This window comes from Rhinopithecus bieti, unplaced genomic scaffold, assembly GCF_001698545.2.
Source record: "Rhinopithecus bieti isolate Rb0 unplaced genomic scaffold, ASM169854v2 scaffold_22453, whole genome shotgun sequence".
Lineage (NCBI taxonomy): Eukaryota > Metazoa > Chordata > Mammalia > Primates > Cercopithecidae > Rhinopithecus > Rhinopithecus bieti.
The window spans coordinates 1,084,013-1,107,268 of record NW_016810682.1 but is presented as its reverse complement, the minus strand read 5'-3'; the positions used below and the strand labels follow the sequence as shown (position 1 = coordinate 1,107,268).

Sequence of the window (23,256 nt, the reverse complement as noted above, 5' to 3'; positions counted from 1 at the left end):
TAAAAAAAGAGATAACCGCAATACTGTTTTTACTTCTTTGAAAAGGTAATATTCAAAAATCTAGTTATTCAGATTTCTTAATTATTTTATAAGGTTTTTTTAGTTTGGATCAGAATTCAAGTGATATGTGTGTGTATATATATATATATATATATATATATATATATAGAAGTTGGTTATATGTTTTTTAAATATCTTTTGATCTGTAGGTTTCTCCTTGCAATGTATTTGATGAATTGATTTAGTCATTTGTCCTATAGAGTTTCCCATAGTCCAAACTTTGCTACTCACATCCCACTGGTGTCATTTAACGTTTTCCTCTTTCCTCTGTGTTTCCGCAGTTAGATTTAGAGCAGAGCTATCCAATGGCTCTTTCTACAATGATGAAAATATTCTAGACCTATGTGGTAGCCGCTAGCCACATGTGCCAGGTGAACACTTGAAATGTGCTTAAAGATACTGAGGAACTTTAATTTTTAATTTCATTTAATTTTACTTGATTTAAGTTTAAATACCCACACATAGCTAACAGCTACCTTAGGAGACAGATCCAGAGGCTTAGTTTTGTTTAAGTCTTCCCCCCAAAATGTCTCTTTTTGTGATGCTTACAGTCTTTGTGATAATTGTCTAAATGCATTAATTCACTAAGGGTTGCAAAATAGTGATATTCTATCTCTTTTCACTTCTTAAATGAAGTTGGTAGTTTTGGAGGAAAATGGCTAATAAATAAGCTAACTGGAGATAAATCCTTTTTCATTGTTCATAGCATTCATGGATTTTACCGTCTCAGCTATTTGCAGGTAATCATGAAGGTCTGTCTGATATGTGTAATGATTTATTGTTTACTGAAACACTATATTGTAATTGCATAACATCCTATTTGGAAGTGAGCCATTTAGCTTGGTAAGTGAACCTTTGTCAGCTCATTAGCATCAACTACAAAAAAAAAAAACAATTTTGTTTCTATCTTACAGCATTTTATGGAGAACTTATGTGCCATAATGCTGTTTACAAATTTTATCTTCAGCAGTATCACGGGTTTGATGACAGTCTGTTTTTCATTGTTATCAGTTGACTAAAAGCAATTTACAGAACAGTTTAGAATAAACTTATCTTTTTTTTCTTCCTTGTCTCACTCTCTAACCCCCAGCCTCTAAACAGGTTGGTAGCCTGGGTTTCTCCACTTTTTTTGGTCAATAGAAAAGGGTCTCGACTTGCTGTATTTGCTTTTCTTGCTTATTTGCGAAACTAATCAACACTTTTTAAGATATGTTACCTTAGATCATTCTAAAGGTTTTCCACTTATAAAAGGAGCTGGGCATGGTGGCTCATGCATGTGGTCCCAGCACTTTGGGAGGCTGAGGCACGCGGATCACTTTGAGCTCAGGAGTTCAAGACCAGCCCAGGCAACATGGTGAAACCCTGTCTCTACAAAAAAATACAGAAATTAGCCAGGCGTTGGTGGCTCATGCCCGAGGTCCCAGCTACTTGGGAGGCTGAGACTGGAGAATCGCTTCAGCCTGTGAAGTGGAGGTTTCAGTGAGCTGAGATCACACCACTGTACCCCAGCCTGGGCAATAGAATGGGACTCTGTCTTAAAAAAAAAATAAAATAAATAAAAAGGAAGTTGGAAAATATTTTAGACAACTGATAAATCTAGAGGATAGTAAATTTTACCTCTTCTTATTTCTTGTAGAAAATACCACAAAACCTTTTTTTTTTTTTGTCAAATAGATTTTCTCCTCAAAAAGTGAATCCCGACTAAAACATCTGTTGCAGCGAGCCCCTGATTATTGCCCAGAGACAATGGTAAGTCTTATTGTAACTTAACTGTAGAAGCTTCTGTCTAAATGAAACTATCCAATGAATTACTTTCAGAGTTAGCAAATTTTTAAATGTGATTGGAATTTGTGGTCAAAATGTTAGGTTTAACTTAAGTCCTTCAAAAAAAATCTTCATATAAATTGCTAGATAGAATATTGGTTTTCATCTTTTATTATCCTATGATATAGATCTAAAAACAATCTTAAACGTGTTCCTGTCTTTAAATTTCATTATAGTATTTTATCTGGGGTCAGGCGCAGTGGCTCATGCCTGTAATCCCAGCACTTTGGGAGGCTGAGGCGGGTGGATCACCTGAGGTCAGGAGATCGAGACCAGCCTGGCCAGCATGGTGAAACCCCGTCTCTCCTAAAAATACAAAAATAAGCCAGACATGGTGGCACACGCCTGTAGTCCCAGCTACTCCAGAGGCTGAGGCAGGAGAATTGCTTGAACCCAGGAGGCGGGGGTTGCAGTGAGCCAAGATAGCGTCATTGCAGTGTCACTACACTCCAGCCTGGGCGGCAGACTAAGACTCCATCTCAAAAAAAAAAAAAAACTGGAATTTAGAATTTTATTTGTTATTATAGTTTGACTAATTTTATGAAAACTATAATAACTAAATATTTATTTTGATTTTAGAAAGTTGAATTTGGGGTAAGGGAAAATATATGACTTATTATCTTTCAATTTTATGACATACTATAGATATATTGCTTACCTATCTGAATCAGGTAACTTAAAATGTCTCTAATACTTGGGCTATCCTCAGTGTTTGGGATGCTCATGTGCCAGACCAAGAAAGTGTGAGCTTGTTTGCAAGAGCCTCTTTAGATATGGTGACTTGTATTATGTGAAAGGGAAAATAAGTTGATGATTAAATAGTTCTGATTGACACATTCCTTTTAGTCTTCAGTTTTGTCTATATGCTTGGAAACCGTGATTCTAATAAGTATCCTGAGTAACTAGACTCATCCTTAATGCCCTCAGATGGGAAAAGAACAAGGAATATTTCTGTATCTCAGCTTTGTTCCCCCCGAATAGCTGATTGATGTACATATAGTTCTAGAACCTTGACTATGTAGACATAGCCATAATCAAATTAGCTGTACATAATTTCTGTAGAAATTAATTGTCATATTTAGGAACTGGTTATCTACATAAAAGCCTTTTGTTGGTTACACTTTTAGGTTGAAATTTGGAGTTGTATGAATTCATCTTTGCCAGGTAAGCAATAGAAGTGTAAATTTAGGCCGGGCGCGGTGGCTCAAGCCTGTAATCCCAGCACTTTGGGAGGCCGAGACGGGCGGATCACGAGGTCAGGAGATCGAGACCATCCTGGCTAACACGGTGAAACCCCGTCTCTACTAAAAAATACAAAAACTAGCCGGGCGAGGTGGCGGGCGCCTGTAGTCCCAGCTACTCGGGAGGCTGAGGCAGGAGAATGGTGTAAACCCGGAAGGCGGAGCTTGCAGTGAGCTGAGATCCGGCCACTGCACTCCAGCCTGGGCGACAGAGCGAGAGCGAGACTCCATCTCAAAAAAAAAAAAAGAAGTGTAAATTTAGCACTTAATTTTAAAACTTACTGTGTGAGTGTAAAATTGGTGTCATTGTCCTGGAACCTAATTTATACTCTGGAGTTTCTATCCTCTCCTTCCCTTCAACACCTAATTTTTTTTTTTTTTTTTCCCTAAAACAGAGTCTTACTGTGTTACCCAGGCTGGTCTTGAACTCCTGGCCTCAAGTGATCATCCTGCCTTGGCCTCCCAAAATGCTGAGATTACAGGCATGACCTACCATCTCCAGCCCAAATTTTCAAATATGTAATTTATTCTCATTCACTCAATCCTTAACTTTGTTCTCTTGTCTCCACTTCTGCCATTCTACTGAAACTAGTCTTTGAAAGATTACCAGGATCTCTTGGTTCCTAGATCTTAGGGCTCTTTCTCAGTACTACTCTCTTTGACTTTCTTGAAACACTTGATATTATTGGTTACTACCTCCTTATGACTCCACTTTGGCATCAGAATCTATTCTGCTTTACCTTTTTTTTTTTTTTTTTTTGCAGGTGGAGCCATAAGGACTATGGTTATTTCTGTGTGTGGTCTTCTTCCCTTCTGTCTTCACATTCACCTTAGTAATCTCATTCCTTCCCAGAACTGTTAACTAATCAGCTCTGAGAAGGTAACTCTCAAATCTAAATCATTGTTTGTAGCTTCTAGATATCTTTGTAGATATCTCTACCTGGATCTCTGCATCCAGGTGCCATCTGAAACACAAATCCAAGCTCAAACTCATAACTGCACCTATTGTGAATGATACTAGACTGGAAACCCTCAAGTTATATTTTACTCCTTGTTCTTTCTAGTTCCATTGACTCTCCCCTTGCAAAATTACACCTGTTCTCTCTATTTCTAGTTCAAGTCTTTATTTTTACACTCTTGGGATAGAATATTATAATAACCTTATAACTGATGTTTCAACACATTATATCTTTCTTTCCTATCCTCTTCAAAAACAGTTTCTCAGGGGATATTCACTTCCATCAGAATAAAGCCCAAACTCTCTAGCCTGGCACTCATGATCTCCCAGGATTACAGCCCATTTTCCAGCCCTGGATAGAGCCAAATTCTTGAAAAAAAAAAAAAAAAAAAAAAACTGTACCTTATGTATCTCTGAATTCTAGAGGCTGTCACACTGTTTAAAGTTTGTATTTCAAACAGGTTGCCTTCCTGAAATTGCCCACCTCCTTGCCTGTCTCCTAGTTATCCCTGTACCCAGCATCCTATACACACACATACACACACACACACACACACACTTGCTAACAAACTGTAATCTCCCTAATAGGATAAATCATATATTGTATTTATTTCATAATTTCATAGCCCACATAACACCTAACAGAGTACCTTGTACATAGTAAGAGCTCAGTAAATATAAATGCTTGTTGAATAATTTAATATTTTCTAAGAGGCCACTGGATACCTGGATACAGCAGCATACTTCATTATGATATAACACGTCACGGAGTTTATGACCTACGTTGATCCATTTAAAATTCTTTCCAACGTGTGAGGAACCTGAATAGCAAGCAGCAAAGATTTAAAAGAAACTATACTAGGCAATGAGGCTAGATGTGTATTTGTTACCCTTTGTACCTTTAAGACACATAGAGATAAGTTTATAATATGCAGTATTTTTAGTCAATTTTTATAATTGGGATAGTTTATTATATTTTGAGAGCTTTGTCTATCTGTGAACCATTTATTTGCTTTGTTTTACTTTTTAGCAGAATGCTTCTGTTTGTTTTGTGAAGTCTTAGTTTCATTTCGAGAACTATGTTACTTATTGCCTTGAATCCCTGCCATTTTTTTCAAATATAAATAATAATCTAACTTACTTAAGATATAGATTCCCAAATTTATGTATTACATAGAAGCAGCATAAGGCAATTTTAAAAGAGATAAGGAGGAATTTGCAGCATTCCTACAAGTATAAGACTTTTCTCTTTTCATAATTATTTCTTGTATCTCCTACTGTTTTTTTTTTTTTGAGATGGAGGTTTGCTCTTGTTGCCCAGGCTGGAGTGCAATGGTACAATCTCAGCTCACTGCAACCTCTGCCTCCCAGGTTCAAGCAATTCTCCTGCCTCAGCCTCCCAAGTAGCTGGGATTACAGGCATGCACCACCACGTCTGGCTAATTTTGTATTTTTAGTGGAGACGAGGTTTCACTATGTTAGTCAGGCTGATCTCGAACTCCTGACCTCAAGTGATCCACCCACCTCAGCTTCCCAAAGTGCTGGGATTACAGGTGTGAGCCACCACACCCGGCCTTTTGTTGTTGTTGTTTTGGTTTTTTGTTTTTTTGAGACAGTCTTGGTGTTGCCCAGGCTGGAGTGCAGTGGTGCAATCTCGGCTCGCTACAGCCTCCACCTCCTGGGTTCAAGCAGTTCTCCCACCTCAACCTCCCGAGTAGTTTGGACTACAGGCATGCGCCACCATGCCCAGCTAATTTTTGAATGTTTAATAGAGATGGGGTTTCACCATTTGGCCAGGCTGGTCTTGATCTGCTGACCTCAAGTGATCTGCCCACTTTGGCCTCCCAAAGTGCTGGGATTGCAGGCGGGAGCCACTAAGCCCGGCCGTATCTCCTACTTTTACCTGAGGAATCATTCATTGACATTTATGATTGCAAAAGCAAATTAGAAGCCCGGGCATGGTCGCTTACACCTGTAATCCTAGCAGTTTGGGAGGTCAAGGCAAGCACATTATCTGAGGTCAGGAGTTCAAGACCAGCCTGGTCAACATGGTGAAACCCCATCTCTACTAAAAATACAAAAAATAGCTGGGCATGGTGGCAGACACCTGTAGTCCCAGCTACTCGGGAGGCTGAAGCAGAAGAACTGCTTGAACCTGGGAGGCAGAGGTTACAGTGAGCCAAGGTCACACCACTGCACCCCAGCCTGGGCGACAGAGCGAGACACTGTCTCAAAAAAAAAAGAACACTTTTTATGATTTTATCATCTTTTAGTTTCACAATAATTTGGTTGGAAGAGTCACCACTGAACATAAATTGAACCAGAATAATACATAGTCATTTTGCCCTATGATTAAATGCGCCCATCAAAGCCGGATATACCTGACTCACAAAAATTGCCCCATTTACTAAGTATCAGTTTTTAAACAGGATCATGAATTTTATGCTATTCTAGGTATTTACTGTTTTGAATACAGTAATACTTGTGCCCTTTCTTGTTAGTTTGCTTAAGTTAAATTAAAATCTTTGCCTCTTATCAACAGTTTAACAGTAAGAAAGCCCTCTTCCTTGCTTTTCTTCCCTTGTATGTCCTCTGGTAAAGATGTTACCTACCCAAGAGTGAGAATGACTTAAAGAGCATTTAGGGTGGAAGGGAAAAGAGAAAAAACAAAGGACCTGATAATTATGCTGTGAGGGACTTTGAAAGACTGATAATAGAAGTAAGGGTAAAGGGAAGTCCTTAATAATTTTGAGGCCCTGCTGTCTGAACCAGTTTTCTTATGGATACCTGCTTTGACTTTTAGTAGTAGCCATGAAACATCTGGCATGCTATTTGTTTTTATTGCTACTTATGACCAAAACATTTAAACATTTTGTTTTTAAGGTGTGTTTAAGAAGTCTGATGGCTGGGTTGGCTTAGGCTGCTGTGAACTGGCTATTGCCTTGGAGTGTCGACAGGCGTGCAAGCAGGTAACACTGGGCAGTGAGGCTCTCAAGCATCATGGAGTGCAGTTTGGTTTTAGCTGTGCATATATCTTGGGCCTTGCCCACCTCCTAGCTTTGCAGAGGTAACCCACAAAAACTGCAAATTTAGCATTTCTTGTATAGACCATTTCCTTTTAGACTTGCTGTTTTTTATTTATGACTGCTGCATATGGCCTCATCTTTCTTTTTTTCTTTCTTATCTTTCCTTGTCTCTACCATGCAAAAAACAATATTACGTGATTTTTAAGTCTTCCATACTTTGCCTGCAATCATGCTGAGTCAATCTGAGTGACTCTAAATGGCTGGGTAAATTGAGGGTATGCTTGGATGAGAACATTTGACACAGTTGGCTTATTTTTTCATCTTCTTTTCTCTGTTTCATCATGGCTTTACCCTAAGTGTGTTCTTATATCCCTTCTCTGCTCCTAAGATGAATGTGACTCCTACAATGAGTTATTACTTTTGATTTGATATAGTTCTGCCCCAATTCAGCTACGTGCCTGAGTTTATCCTCACTTCGCATATTTTAGTAGTGGTTTCTCAGAGAGGAAATACTAGCCTCTTGTTTCCTCTACTGCAAGTGGCAGGGATAAACTTAATTGGGAAACTGGAAATGATTAGATGGCACTGAAACCACAGTTGGAAAGCCTTCTTTTATTTTCTTCTTCTAGGGTCTTATCTCTGGACAAGAGTATATGAGATATGGTATCGCCTTCACTTTCACAGAGATGACTATCCTATAGCCTGACCAACAGTCTGGGCAGCACATGACCTAGCTGTCTGCTGCTGTCCTCCAGGCATTGAGGTGAAGCTGAGTTGCAGAGGATTTGAAGTATAATGAGTTTAGTGAGTTGTAAAACAGTTGCTCGCCCATTCTTCTTGCTCTCCCTGTCCTCATCAGCTGGCCTGTTCTAAATTGCACGGGCCTAGGTGATAGAACAGGAAGAATGGAGCAAGGAACCAGAGCCCACAGCTCTGGAATGAAGACTGACTCATGTGGAAAAACAACCACCCCTCAGCAGATTTTTTTTTTTTTTTGGCTTCTTTTATATAGAAAGTATATACTTATATATGGTAAATAACTTGCTACTTCTCTAAGCACCAGTTTCCTCATCTGTAGAGGGGTATCTTCTTTATAAACTTGTTAAGAGACTTACACAAAAATAACTTGTTAAATGCCTGGCATAGTACCTCTTCCCTATTTAGTTGCCCCCTCCATTATATACTCAGCGAGTTCAGATTGAAAGTTTAGAATGTGAAGAGTTAAAGAAAAAAGCAAAATGTAGGTGCCCTGGCAGAACTTCACAAGAAAATTTGCTACAGAGTGGAATTCAGCTAAAAAAAAATAAAGTCCTGATTTACAATTTCCTTCAAAGACATCTAGTTTCTGAAATAACAAAAGGACTGTGTTATTATGTGAGATTAAAGCCATAAAAGTTAGAGCAAAGCTCTAGAATATTGAGTAGCCCTAGGGATGATGTTCGTTTTAAGAAATTGCATGAAATTTGTTTTTTGTATTTTAGGGACTTTAAAATATTTATACATAAGGTTTTCCTTGATGAAATAAAGGATACTATATCAGTAATTAACATATGCTAATTTGTGTTCTTTTTGTCCTGTGCTGAATAGCATGTATAATAAATTAATGGAGAAATTTGTTGGTTTTTAGGCATCTTCAAAGAATGATATTTCCAAAGTTTGCAGAAAAGAATATGAGGTATGCATTTTATTTAACAAATGTGGATAGCCTATTCAGATGTTATCAGAATTAACAAAATTACTTAAATTTTTAAAATGAATTTATTTTATACAACTTCCCTTTTACCTTACAGAAAATTTAGCATAGACAAAATGTCATTTACTGTTTTGGAAATGTTTTGGTTTTAGTTGATTTTGTTGAAATGAAGTATTAATTTTAAAGAAATGCCTAAATCTCACATACAAAGGATTTAACCTATAATATTTTTATAACAAAGCAACTAGTTGTATCCAAGCTTGTGAAATAGTTTTTCTCAGGTTTCATGTTCTCTTTTGTCCCATCTCCTATCTCTTGACCCATCCAGGTGGTATTCATTTCTATAAACTACCTCTAATCATGAAGAAAAGTAATGAAAGAAAATCACAGGGCTAGTGTGAATAGCTCAGACTTTCTTAGAATCTTGCATTTGGGGAAAAAAATACTAAGTTACAAAAGCTATATTAAATCTGAAGGGCTCTCCTCTCAATGGTGGGATTTCTAACACTGGTATCTAGATGGGGTAGATACTAAGGCAGGGGTATAGCGGAAGTATTTTACACCATACAAATATGTGCAGAAGATTGTCCCTGATATGAAAAAACCTCCTCATTGGGGCTACTTTGTTCATTTTCTAGAACTCTGTTCTTAAATGTGACAATATTGCTGTTTTTCATAGTGTAAGGCTGTGTAATTAAGGATACTTAAGTGCATATATCTCATGCACCATTTTTATATACAAGCATTGGGATTCCTATTGCTGTGTTTTCTTGGAGAAGATAGAATAACTCACTTAACTACTTCTAGGTTATAGTTGTTGTTTTTTTTTATTTTCTCAAAGCCTGTCTCTCTTATTTTTAAACTGGACAGTCTTATTTATCTTTTGTCCCTTTGTACTGTTTGCTAAGTTATATCTATTCCTCTGAAGACAAATTTCCAAATTATAGCTTTCCTCTGTTCTTACTGAAAGGAGCCCTGCTACAGAGAAGTATAAGATCTTTATTTTCTTATCTCTCTATCTTTGAAATAACCAGTTTTAGTTTCTCTTGAACAAAGTGGCTAACTGTGATAATTCCTTCTTTTCTCCTACATGATGTCTGACACTGTCCATCTTCCATAGCCTGTCCTCCGTTATTTTATTGTGCTTCCTTCTCTTGTCTGGATTTCTGCATTGCCCTAGGAAGTCTGCCAGTATGTGTTGATGAAGGACGAGACAGGAAAGGTAAGAGAGACAAACTGTCCTATGATAGAAATACTAAGAATAGTTTACTTTTCTCTATCTTCCCTAATTTGGCCTAGAATTAAGCAACCATTTTCCAAAAATCTATATGGCAGAAGGGTTCTTTTGTTTTTATATTAAGAATTGATCCCACAAATTCTTCAATATAAGACTCAATTTGATTTCTTACATGTTATTTAGAAACGAAAATAGAGATAAGAGTACTATAATGCAGGAAGGGTTCTGCTTTATAAACCTCATATAACAGTCACTGTCATGATTGTTGAAGTCTAGTCTAGACATAAGAGCTATTTGTTACAAAGTGAATTGGGTAAATTTGGTGTAATATAGCCTATTTTAACTGGACTGGTTTTTTATCAACATCAGAATAATTTATAAACTAGGCTTTTAATATCTTTTCCTTAACGCTGGAATGGTCCCTGAGATGAACTTGTAGATGTATAAGCCATTTCCGTAGGCTTGCAATTTTAAGGGTAGCATTTACCCCAGAGAGTGGTTTTATGTATAGTTTGATTTGAGTTTCAGAGAATGAGTAATTACATTTGTAGGAGCTAATGTTTTCTTTTTTTTTTGGTAAGCTGTTTTAGAGTTCCTTTTGAGGGGATTTGCTAAGAAATTTACTTAAATAAAGCTTTAAAATTTTAATGCCATTTAAGATTTTGTTTTGGTCTAGCTAACCTAAGATAAACCAGTTTAATGTAAAGCATTGTTACATCCAATTTTATAGTCTATGTTTTTCTTATGCAAATTAATAAGTACCTGTGGAATACCAAGAGTTTTATATATTAGAGCATTAACTGGAATCAGACTTAGTTTAGAATTCTGATTAAGCAACTTTTAGCATAACTCCAAATACTAAAGAATTATATCTAATTGAGTCAGGCTAATTAAAATATATACTGCACACATAAGGGCTCAGGGAAATAAGAAAGCAGAGCAAGAATGTTTGGAGTTATCAGGAAAAAAGTTGCAAATGAGAAAGGCCTGAAAGGATTGGTATAATTTGGGTAAAGACTTAAAGACCTGGCAGGGCGCAGTGGCTCACGCCTGTAATCCCAGCACTTTGGGAGGCCGAGGAGGGCGGATCATGAGGTCAGGAGATCGAGACCATCCTGGCTAACACATGAAACCCCGCCTCTACTAAAAAATATGAAAAATTTAGCCGGGCTTGGTGGCAGGCGCCTGTAGTCCCAGCTACTCCGGAGACGGAGGCAGGAGAATGGCCTGAACCCGACAGGCAAAGCTTGCAGTGAGCCGAGTTCGTGCCACTGCACTCCAGCCTGGGAGACAGAGCGAGACTCCGTCTCAAAAAAAAAAAAGACCTAAAGACCTAAGACTGTGGATCAAAGGTATGTTGTCAGAAATGCACATGGCTTGTGCGGGAGGAAAAGAGAAGACAGACCTATTTTGGTCTGCAAATCTGTGCTCGGACAGGTAAAGTGGTGGGACCAAATCCTGAAAAGATGGCATTTTGAGGCTCAACTCATTATTAATGAGAGGGTGATGATGAAGGTTCTTAAAAGGAGACCAATATATAACAAATAACAAAGCCAATATTTTAGAAAACTTAAACTCATAATCCTGTGCAGGCTAGGTTTTAGATCCCACAAACCCCTCTAGCTTAGCTAAAAAGAGATAATAAATCCCAGACTAGGATAATAGTAATAGAGTCAAATATTCAAGAATAAATCAGAGATTCAAAGGCAGAATCCATCAGCAAGATTTGTTATGATGGATTGAATATAGATAATATTCAGGGACATAATCTAATCTTTTAAGCTTAGTTTCCTGGCATTCATTTACTACTCTTCTATACTTAAAGGTACTAGTTAAAACTTCTCTTTCTGGCAATAGGGCAGACTTGGTACCTGGACCAATCCTCCAGGTGAAAATAACTTAAAATGCTAGATGAATTTGCTGAAAAGAAAATACGGAATGCTCAAGCCAAAAACTAAATGAAGGCAGGAATCCAGAGAAGTAAGAGCAGTAAAGAAGGCATTAACTTTGAGGGCATTTGCTGAATCAATTTTATAGCTTTGTAGCTTCATGAGGCTCAGAAGTCAGGAGACAAATCCTGGGTTCTGATTGAAGGTGGAAAATCTGATTGAAATCCCCTTTCCTTCCCACCAATAAATTTGGGATTACAAAGGGACTATACACTTAGGGTGACCAGGAAATATGCTCATCTCCCTTTCCAGGGGGGTCTGCAGGGAAAACTGTTTCTCTCCAACATTAATCTTACCTCCATTGAAAATTCATAACTCTAAGCTGGTCTTCACATGAGTTTGCAGCCCAAATTCATATCAAGTGAGTGTTTATAAAACCTCAAGCTGAGAATTTTATTTCAAGTGGTTCTGAAATGGTAGTGGCCCTCATATGCTTGAGAAAAGGTAACACAGATTCTCTCTGGATGAACTGATCTTGTATTTCAGACCTCTTGGGATTTCCACAGATAAAGTCCTAAGGAAAATAAGCAGTTCACAATAAAAAAGTCACAGAACTCACCAGAAAACATGATTCGTCAAATAAAAGCCAACAGGAACAATGGTGAACAGAATCAGACCTAAAGATACTTCAGATATAGAAATTATCAGATGCAGACTAAAATGTTTAATATGTTTAAGAAATAAAATAGGTTTACAAATATGAAGAGCAGGCCGGGTACGGTGGCTCACACGTGTAATCCCAGCACTTTGGGAAGCTAAGGCGGGTGGATTACCTGACGTTAGGAGTTTGAGACCAGCTTAGCTAACATAATGAAACGCTGTCTCTACTAAAAATGCAAAAATTAGCCAGGTGTGGTGGTGCACACCTGTAATCCCAGGTACTCGGGAGGCTGAAGCAGGAAAATCACTTGAACCTGGGAGGTGGAGGTTGCAAAAAGAAGAAGAAGAAGGAGAGGGAGAGGGAGATGGAGAGGGAGAGGGAGAGGAAGCATACTTGAAAAAGAATCAAAGAGAATTTCCAGAACAGTGTAGTTGAAATACAAACACAATGGATGGGTGTTATAATAGTTTAGGTACAGCAAAGAAAGTTAGTAAATTGGAAGATAGAGCTAAAGAAATTATATGGAAAAGAAAGAGGGACATGAGGCTGAAAAATAGTTTAGGACACAGGAAGGATAGAGTGAGAAAATCCTCTCTAATTGAAGTACTAGGAGAAAAATAAATAGGATGGGCAGGAGCAGTGTTTAAAGAAGCCCTACAAATACCCAGCAGGATCAAAGGGGGAAAAAATCCACATATTATAGACAGACATCATAGCTAAAGATTTTAAAAGTAGTCAGAAAAAAAGGCATTGTCTTCAAAGAAGACCAACGACTGATTTCCCAGTAGCAACAGAGGAAGCCAGAAGACAGTAGAATGATTCCTAAATGGTTCCGAAAGAAAGTAACTATCAATCTAGCATTCTATATCCAGCAAAATATATTTCAAGAAAGAGGCAAAATTAAGCTATTTCTAGACAGCTAAAACAGAATTGCCATTAGTGGACCCTTTCTAGAAGTTCTCTGTAAAGGAAGTTCTGAAATATCTACTTCAGACAAAATTATTTGAGATGCAAAAGAGAATGTGAAAATAGAAAGTGGGTAAATTTGGACAGAGATTTTTAAAACAATAGTAATGTATCACTGGATTTTTAAGAAAGAATTAAAACATAGCAACAGTAGCATTTATGTTGTGAAAGGAATTTGAAGAAATTGAAGCATATGGTCTGTTAGGGTCTTTTAATGTAAAGACCCATATCTCATAGGTGATTAGGAATCCAGACTAAAGATGAGGAGAATTATCATGCCCACAGTCAACCTTGAAGTAACCCTTGAAGTGAGTGAGAGCTCCATAGAAGAGAAAGTATAAAAAAGAATAGAAAGCTGGGTTTTGAAAGAGAATAGAATCTTTTAGAATCTAATAGAATCTAAAATAATCTATTCTTTTGAAAAAAGTAGAAAGCTGAGTTTCTTTAGGGAACTAGAAAAGAAGGAGCCAGATACTGATCTGAAATTGATCAAAATGGAATGAGATATTCCAGAAACAGAGAACTTCCTCTCACTGGAAATGTTCAAGTAAAGACTTACCTGGATTCATCATGTGAAGGGGATTTTTGCAACAGACAGGAGATTTGATGATCTCTCTTCCAACTCCATAGCTCTCTTATTCTGATGAATACCTAAGAAATAATATATCATTTGCTACTTAAGAGTCCTTCTTTTGAGAATCACATTTGTTTTGATTGTGGGGTCACCAAACCCTGGCCTGTAGGAGCTACCCAAATCAACCATTAGCTTGATGACTCCTTTATGGGCATGTTCAAGTATTGTGGACATGCTCAATTCTAGGCTCTGCATTTTCACAGGCTTTGTCCTTTAACCCACCTAAAAGTATTGGTTAGGCCACATGGGGTTCGTGAATGTGTTGTGAAGATAGAACCAGAGATGATATTCAAAGTATTCAGCAGCTATAGTCACATAGGCATCAGAAGTCAGAACAGATGCTGGCTGTAAACCATAGGAATAGCCATACTTGTGCACACTGGCTGATTAGAACTAAAGTAAAAACGAATTCGTGTTTTTCAGGGGGTGTGAAATACAGTGTAGATTCTTTTTGCATAGTCTTCGTTCACATGTTGGCTGTGAACATTTTCTTCTAGCCACCAAAATTATGGTTTAAACATTTTTTTGGTTGTTGATGGTTATTTTCTTCCTTGAATGTCAGAATAAGCTTCATTAAGGTAATATGAGGCTGATGAATTCCCAGAGACTGGCAATGGCTATAAACTGATGAGATAAATTTTAGTTTGAGGTTTGTAAATCCATTTTATACCTTTAATGGCAGACCTTACCTGCCATTCTCTTAACATGATATCAGGCCATAAATATAAATGCTTTCCATTTGCTGTGTGAGCCACTGAAGTACAATGCTACAAATTTGCCATCATACTTTTTATATTTTTTACTTGTTTCTTCCTTCTCAGATTCTTCTCTAGGCTTTTCTTTGTATTTTCAGAAGTGTCATTTTCATGTCTCTCTTTTCTTTGCTAGCTTTCTTCAATACACTTTTTTGATGTTATTTCATTAAGGAAGGTGAGAAACTATGAAGGAAAGTTAGTAGCGGGTATTTTTGTGAGGACTAACTTTTTTTTCAGTCTTAAGGCAGTTAAGTTTTAAACTAAACAGTTGCCAATACAACTAAAATATTGTTCTGCCATGGGGCTCTGGTTCTGTGAGAATGCTAAAATTAAGACTCTGAGGATTCTGTCTTCTGTTATCCCCACCTATCAGTACACAGCTAAATGTATAGAATGGTGCAGGTATGTGTTAAATTTTATTTTGGGGATGTTCACATTGTTCAAAATTCAAAATGGTATATAATGAATTATCTTTCCCACAGCCATCCAGTTCCTAAAGTTACTAGAGATATTTTCTACATATAAAAGTAAATATATATATGTATAGTCATCCTGTACCCTCCTTTACCACAAATGGTAGTTTACTATACACTTTGTTCTGCCCCTGGATGCCAGTGTTTGGTGTATATTTATGTATGCCTACCCAGACTGTATGCTGTTTCCTCAGGAAATGTCACAATAAAATGTTCTGCTTAAAGATTTCTGTGTATCTATTAATTTTATTTTGTTTCTTTTTCTTTCAAATTAACTTTGATTCTAGATTTACTACCAGAAGCATAAAGGAAAAGGGATGAAAAAACAGCCCAAATTAGAGATAAGAGGAGCAGGGATGTCAGGACCAACAGGATTCTCTGGACAGCTAGAAGCCTCCTAAGGTTCAGTGTGATTGGATCTGTGCTGCAGTGGTTCTAAGAATAGAGGAGACCATCTGGTTGTGGCAGACGACAGCCTAGGCTATGGACAGTTTTGTTCCTTGCCCAGTCAGCTTTTAGGGATTTTAACAAAAGGAATCGTGTGGTACTTTGCCCCAGCAATGCCCTCAGGACCTAAAAGTAAAGCATATTTTAGTTTATGCTGAGGCAACTTCAAGGATTGCCAGGATATAGTAAATAGAAGACTGTGAATGAGAGGCTTTATAAATGGTAAAATGCTATACAGGTATACTGTATCAGAGTAGATTTGAGCCGTTACCTGCAGCTGATGAGCTCCAAAAAGAGCGAAACCTATTAGGTCCTGCAGTACTGGCTTAAGATAGTATAAAACTTTGTATGTTGTTTTGGTTTGTCATATTTGTTTTGTAGTTTGGGGAGGGGAGTAACTCTTATTTAGTCTCCTTGCTGCTAGTGTATTTCCTTTTCCAGTTCATTCTTTTCAGAAGTCACCTGAACAAGATCATTCCACAAGGGAAATTTGATCAAATCAGATTAGATTGTGACCTGGTCTCATCTTAAGTGGCCAAGGTTTTCCCCTTAAGCAGTCTCATCTCCCATAGATTTAATTGTTCCTATATGCTGACAACTTCAGAATTTTCATTGCTAACTCGTTTTTCTGAGCTCCTGAACACTATTGGATACATGTACTTTTGATGTTCCCTTGGAACAACAATCAAACCAAAATTGATTGATTTCAAATCAACCAAATTGATTATTACTTCCTCCACCTTTTCTGCCTTCCCTTCCCTCCTTTCCATCCCTAAGCAGCAGCAGCACACACACACACACACAGACACACACACACACATACACACACATACCAAAATAAAACTTAAGATTTTTCTTGCATTTCTTGTTTGGTTGTACCAATACGATCTTTCCAAGCACATCAACTTAAATGCCTAAGAGGTATTGTCTACTGTTTCCTCTTTCTCATCACCTCCTACCAATTACTGTCTCTCAAGCCTAAAGAGTTGCCTTCTAAATATACCTTAAATCAGTCTCCCAGATCCTCAGGTATTGCCTTAGCTCAGGTCTTTCTGCCACTTTTCTGGATGCCTATAATAGCTGCTAAACTAGTTTTCCTGTGTCTTAATTTCTCCTCTTATCTACTATATCCATTTCTAGATTCATCTCTTTAAAGACCAGATTTGATCCACGTCACTACCTTCCTTCAACCCTTCAGTTGCTTCCCTGTAGAACACAGCTCATGCTCCTCAGCCCAGTATCCCAAGCTTTTCTCAGTCTAGCTCCTGATTCTTCTCTCTGTTACACTTAAGCAGCATGCTGCTTATAGTTTCCCAGATTGACCCTGTTGTTTTATTTGATAGTTGTAGTTGTACGATTGTTTGTTCTACCTGGAATTCCTTCTTCTGAATCTTGGAACAAAAAGTGTAGTATATTGGAGCTGGCAATACCAGCTCCCTACCAGCTAGGGAGTACTGCTTGTTAAATATTCAGGGATTTTGCAAGCTAGCTTGTAACTTAAAATCAGCCATGGGTGGAGGTATTTGCACCGTGAACATCAGCAAATACTACAAATCCAGATTTTTCTCCACAACTACCCCCCACCAAAAAAAAGCTGGTCCCAGAACATCACTACCCCTATTGAACTAGAGTAACCTTTGCCTTAAATCTTGGTTTAAATGGCACTGCTTTAAAGCCTTTCCTGCCCATTCTTCTCTCCACACACAAAATTGATCACTACTTCTAAGCCCTTTGCATGCTTTATTATAGCATTTGTCGCTCTGTAGCATAACTATATTTACATGTCTCTTTTTTTTTTTTTTTTTTTTTTTTTTTTTTTTTTTTGAGACGGAGTCTTGCTCTGTTGCCCAGGCAGGAGTGCAGTGGCCGGATCTCAGCTCACTGCAAGCTCTGCCTCCCGGGTTTACGCCATTCTCCTGCCTCAGCCTCCCGAGTAGCTGGGACTACAGGCGCCCACCACCTCGCCCGGCTAGATTTTTGTATTTTTTAGTAGAGATGGGGTTTCACTGTGTTAGCCAGGATGGTCTCGATCTCCTGACCTCGTGATCCATCCGTCTCGGCCTCCCAAAGTGCTGGGATTGCAGGCTTCAGCCACCGTGCCCGGCCTACATGTCTCTTTTTAATACTAACCCCTGAGTTCCTGGGACAGAGTTCATATAATTATCTTTGTCTCTGTCATTCATTCACTTAACATTCATTGAACTGATACACACTGAACCAATATATTTAATATGTATCAGGCATTGTTCTCAGGGTACAAAAATGAAAGGATTTAGTCTGCAAGAAGCTGATAGATAGTCCATGGGAAGAGAGAAATCCAAATAGTCCATTATAATACAGTGAGACAAGTACATTGCTAGAAGTCTGTACAAGATATATTGGAGCCTGGAGGAAAAAAAAACCCTGCCTAGGGAAATGGGGAAGTCTTCACAGAGCAGGTAAGACTTAAATGATGAGCAGAAAGCTGTTGCCTGTAACAAAGTGCTGCAGTCACTACTTTTACAGATAGAAAAATTTTATAGACTTTTTCCCACTCTGGAGAACAGAATTATTCAAGGTTCTTTGTAACACAGTATATCAGCTTTATGTGGAAACCCTGTGTGAATGTTTTACACTCTTGGAATGCGTGGAGAAAGTGCTCATTCTCTACTGTACTGTGGAGAATGTTGTCATTCTGAGTACTATCTATTATCCCAATAATGTTGTATAGTAAGCCATCCCAAAACTCCATAGCTTAAAACAGTAACAGTTTATTATTTCTCACAAATCTAAGGGCTTACCAGGCAGTTCTGCTCTGGCCAGGCTTAGCTGATTCCAGCTGGGCGCACTCATCCGTCTGCAATCAATCAGATGGCAGGTCAGCCTGGGACTGCCTGCTTTAGGATGCCCTTGGCTAAGTCAGCTCAGATCTCCATGTTTTCCCCTCCCTCTAGCAGACTAGCTCAGGCATGTTCCCGTGGTGGTGGCAGGAGTCCAAGAGAGAAAGTGGAAACATGCAAGTGTAGTTCGGGCAACTGCTTGCTTCAAGCTTGCTAGTGTCCACTAGGCCAAAGCAAGGGAAGTCACATGGCTAAGGCCAGAGTTAGTGTACAAGAAATAGATAAAAGGAAACATGAAAAATTGGGGCCATTACTGCAATTAGTTCACCACAAGCACATACTCTGTGCTAGGCTCTCTTCTAGACCTTGTGTTTCTCTGCAGATGTTACTTGCCAGTGAATTTGCTTCCAGCTGGTTGGGTGCCCTGTGGTGATAATGAGCAAATTTTTCTGAGCAGTCTAGACCTATAAAGCTCATTTCTGTTTTGAGTGTTCATTGTTATTTGCATATCTATTGAAATGACACATCACTTGGAAGGCTGAAGAAATTTAAGAATCACTTGTTTAGTGATATATCCAAGTCATGACATTAAACTCCTTTACATATTCTAGTCTCCTATACTTTTTGACAGTCATGGTATCCACAAGGAAAACACACCTTGTAGAGGCTTAAAAACATTTATGTTTTAAAGATCAGTTATTTTTAACCTCTCCTACTGAGCATTTCATGAGCTAGATTTCTTGTATGAAATGCAAAACTTTAAACTGGAAGAAATGTCAACCCATCTGTGAAAAGGAAACAGATTTTTATTTATTGAGGCCTTAGAAACAAAGTAGCCCCTTTACTTTTAACTAGTAACCTAGTTAAGTAGAAAGTACTGGGCATATAAAACATTAACATAACAGTTAATAAAATGTTCTGTTTGGTCTTTGTCCAAAAGTAACTAAATCATCAAAAATTCAAATCTGCAATTTTTTTTACAAGATTCATATGATGAGTGTTTTGTTGTCATCATCCTTATCATTGATGAAAATGACAGAGAGCTGGAGTAGCCAGTAGTAAAAGGGCAGTGGACAGAGAAAGGATTGAAACAAGTGGACAAATGGAGGAATGAACCATTTTTTTCAAATCCAAAAACCAAATCCAACTGGACAGCCAAATATACATAGCACCAGAGGGCAGAGCCAAGGCTAGAACCCAGACTGCCCTACCAGTGCTCTTCCATGACACTGCATTGTGAGAATAGTCTTGTCTCACTGTATTGTAATGGACTATTTGGAATTCTCTCTTCTGAATGCAGCCAAAGCAAGGTTGAATGTTTGTTCATAGATTAATCTATTTAACCAGTTTCATATTTTTAAAATCAGTAGAAAAGGGTCACTGAAGAGGCAGAAAATAAATTGCAAAGCGAACTTCTGGGCTAGGGGTTGGACCAGCAGAGTCTACCACCCAGGCGCACCCAAAGGCTCTTCCCCACCAAAAGGAAAACCAGTGTGGCATGAAGGATCACATAGGGCTCCCTCAACTTTGATTTATTCTGTTTTTCTGCCAGGTTTGCCCACAGTTCATATGCTCCCAACACTGGATCAAAGGGCTTGTTCTACCTGGAATTCCCTCTTCCTGAATCCATCCTGACACACCCCCATGTAGTAATATATTGGAGCTGACATCTACCAGCTTGGGAGTACTAATTGTCAAATATTCAGGAATTTAATAGTGAGAGTAGGGCAGGGAACTAGCTATTGAGAGCAGCTACCACAGGAAAGATTTTAGGATCAAGTTTTTTTTTTAGGATCAAAATATTTTTAAGGAAAATAATATTAACCTCAAGAAAATGGTGACCTTTTTTGGTTACAATTTAAGGTACTGACTTTAAAAATAGGGGACTGGTTAAATAGATTACTCTGTGAACAAACATTCAACCTTGCATTGGCTGCATTGAGAAAAACAATCCAGACTATTCTTGGTGCAGTGTCATGGAAGAGCACTGGCAGGGCAGTCTGGGTTCCAGTTCTGGCTCTGCCCTTTGCTTGCTGTGCATATCTGGCTCTCCCACTAGATAGTGACAGCTTTTGGATTTGAAGTTCTCTTGAGACCCTGTCAACTCCAGTATGCTGGCATGTTCTTTGCGTCTTTGAGGTTATGGTAGATCCTCACCTCTGCACCGCTATAGTTTTGACCTATTCTTGAGTAACATGAGTAGGGGAGGGATCTGTTATATGGGGGCACATTGGGTGTGGCATTGGTAAGCAGGTGAAAAGAGACTCCATAGTAGTGAATACGAACCCTCAGTTACCTCCAAAAGTCAGAAAGTTACCTTTCAAAAGTCAGATGGCAGACTGTTGAAAGACTTAAAAATTGACTAGCTAAGACTTCAAGACAGGCTGACTTAAGAAATGAAGAAACTATTAAGTTAATCCTATAACTCATTATGTGTATGTCCTAAGCCCTGTCAGACTAATCAGCAGTAGTTAAAGCGGTAAAAAGGTAGAGTTACATATAGTAAATTTAGGAGTCATTCATCAAAGAGGGAGATATGATCAGTCTATTAAATCATGATAGGTGTAACAGAATTTATTCATCAATTGCTGGATAACTGGAATGAAGGAACATTATTTTAAACCTTAAAATGGGTGAAGAGGTAAGATGGTATTTATTAACACTAAAATGTTAGTAGTTAATGGTAATTTTCACATGATGCTACCATCTGAAAATATACAAGATTTTTAGTTCAGCAAATTCAGGTAAACTTAGGCATGAAAGGTCTATTAATGAACATCAAGAGAAATAAGAGATGCTTGAAGAACATCTCTGAACTCTGGATATGACATCAAGGGAAGCAACTGTGCTGTTTTCCTTTTTCTTCAGGTGTTGGGAGACTTTTTCTGTAAAGGGCCAGATAGCAAATATTTTAGGCTTGGGGATCATTCACTCTCTATCTATGCAACTTTGCCATAAAAGTGTACTTAACATGAGGCAGCCATATAAAATATGTAAATGAGCTTGGCATGCACCCGTAGTCCCAGGTACTTGGGAGGCAGCAGGGTGGAGGCCAACCTGGGCAACATAGCAAAATCCTGTGTCTTAAAATTTTTTAATTTCAAAAGTATGTAAATAAAAAATTACAATTTTGAAAGTATGTAAATGAATGGGCATATCTGTGTTCCAATAAAACTTTATTTCCAAAACAGGTGGCAGGCAAGATTTGCTTGTGTGCTATAGTTTGCCATGCCCTGTTTGTAAGTAAAAGCTATTATCCATAAGTATTTCCCCTTTCTAGGTCTTGGTCTCTGGCTTCTGTTAAATAAGGAAGTTGTACTAGATGATTTCTGACATTTCACAGGTTTTGTCTCCTTTAGTAGTACCTCTCTCTGAAGCTAAGTGATCCATAGGCTGAGTGACATTTATTTGTAAGGTCAGTGTTTTAAACATCCAGGTTGAACAAATGTGTAAGTCTGTAGAGCAGAGTTTATCAGTCTTGGCACCATTGGCATTTTGGTCTGGATAATGTTTTGGGGGAAGGAGACTGTCCTGTGCAGTGTAGGATGCTTAGCAGTGTCCCTGGCCTCCTGGCACTCCCCGCCCCTCAGTTGTGACAACCAAAAATGTCTCCAGGCACTGCCAAATGTACCCTGGGAAGCAAAATCACCCCTGGTTGAAAACCACTTCTGTGGAAACTTTAAAAATAACTAGAAAAATGTCAAATACTAGAAAATCAGGCCATGCAACCCAAGACAGCCACCAAGATATCAAACATATTTATTCAGGTACCAGGTCAAAAAAAGCCAAACCAAAGGGAACAAACATCTTATTAGAAAGAAAAGAGCAATGAGAGTTGTATTCATCCAGTCAAAGAGGGCTAGAAAGTTGATGACTGACTACCTTTTTTTAATTTTTTTATTTTATTTTTTATTTTTATTTATTTATTTATTTATTTTGAGACAGAGTTTCGCTGTTGTTGCCCAGGCTGGAGTGCAGTGGCATGATCTCGGCTCACCGCAACCTCCACCTCCCGGGTTCAAGCGATTCTCCTGCCTCAGCCTCCCGAGTAGCTGGGATTACAGGCATGTACCACCACACCTGGCTAATTTTGTATTTTCAGTAAAGACAGGGTTTCTCCATGTTTGTCAGGCTGATCTCAAACTCCCAACCTCAGGCAACCCACCCACCTCGGCCTCCCAAAGTGCTGGGATTACAGATGTGAGCCACCTTGGCCGACTGGTAGCTGACTACTTTTTAATATTGATTTAGATCATTTTATAAGTGTTCCTGAGTCTAGTGAATCCCTTTAAATAGAGAGTTATCGATAATGGATAACTGAAAAGTCACACTAAAACAAGGAAACATGAATGAAGAGAGATATAAACAAGATCATTGTTAATGAACACTAAGAATATTTACTTTTTCACTCCTGTTATATTGCTTGATGGAGTCTCCAGCAGAAAGAATTCATATTGGGTGAATTCAGAACCCTTATCTATGAGGCCCAGGGTTTTCTGTTTTATTTTGTTTTGCCTTAAATTGTTAAATCAAGTGTGGCATATTCCTACAATGGAATATTATTTAGCAGAGA

At 38.2% G+C, this 23,256-nt stretch overlaps 1 protein-coding gene across 2 annotated transcripts in view; it reads left to right on the top strand.

The window, feature by feature from the left end:
- The window catches only part of RECK (reversion inducing cysteine rich protein with kazal motifs), an 88,500-nt gene that overhangs the window by 19,822 nt on the left and 45,422 nt on the right, over nt 1-23,256 (top strand). For both annotated transcript variants that reach the window (XM_017892651.1, XM_017892650.1), the window contains exons 3-6: nt 1,735-1,809; nt 3,012-3,048; nt 6,967-7,052; nt 8,737-8,784. In XM_017892651.1, the coding sequence (XP_017748140.1) occupies nt 1,735-1,809; nt 3,012-3,048; nt 6,967-7,052; nt 8,737-8,784 (246 nt within the window). The remainder of the gene's footprint in view (nt 1-1,734; nt 1,810-3,011; nt 3,049-6,966; nt 7,053-8,736; nt 8,785-23,256) is intronic.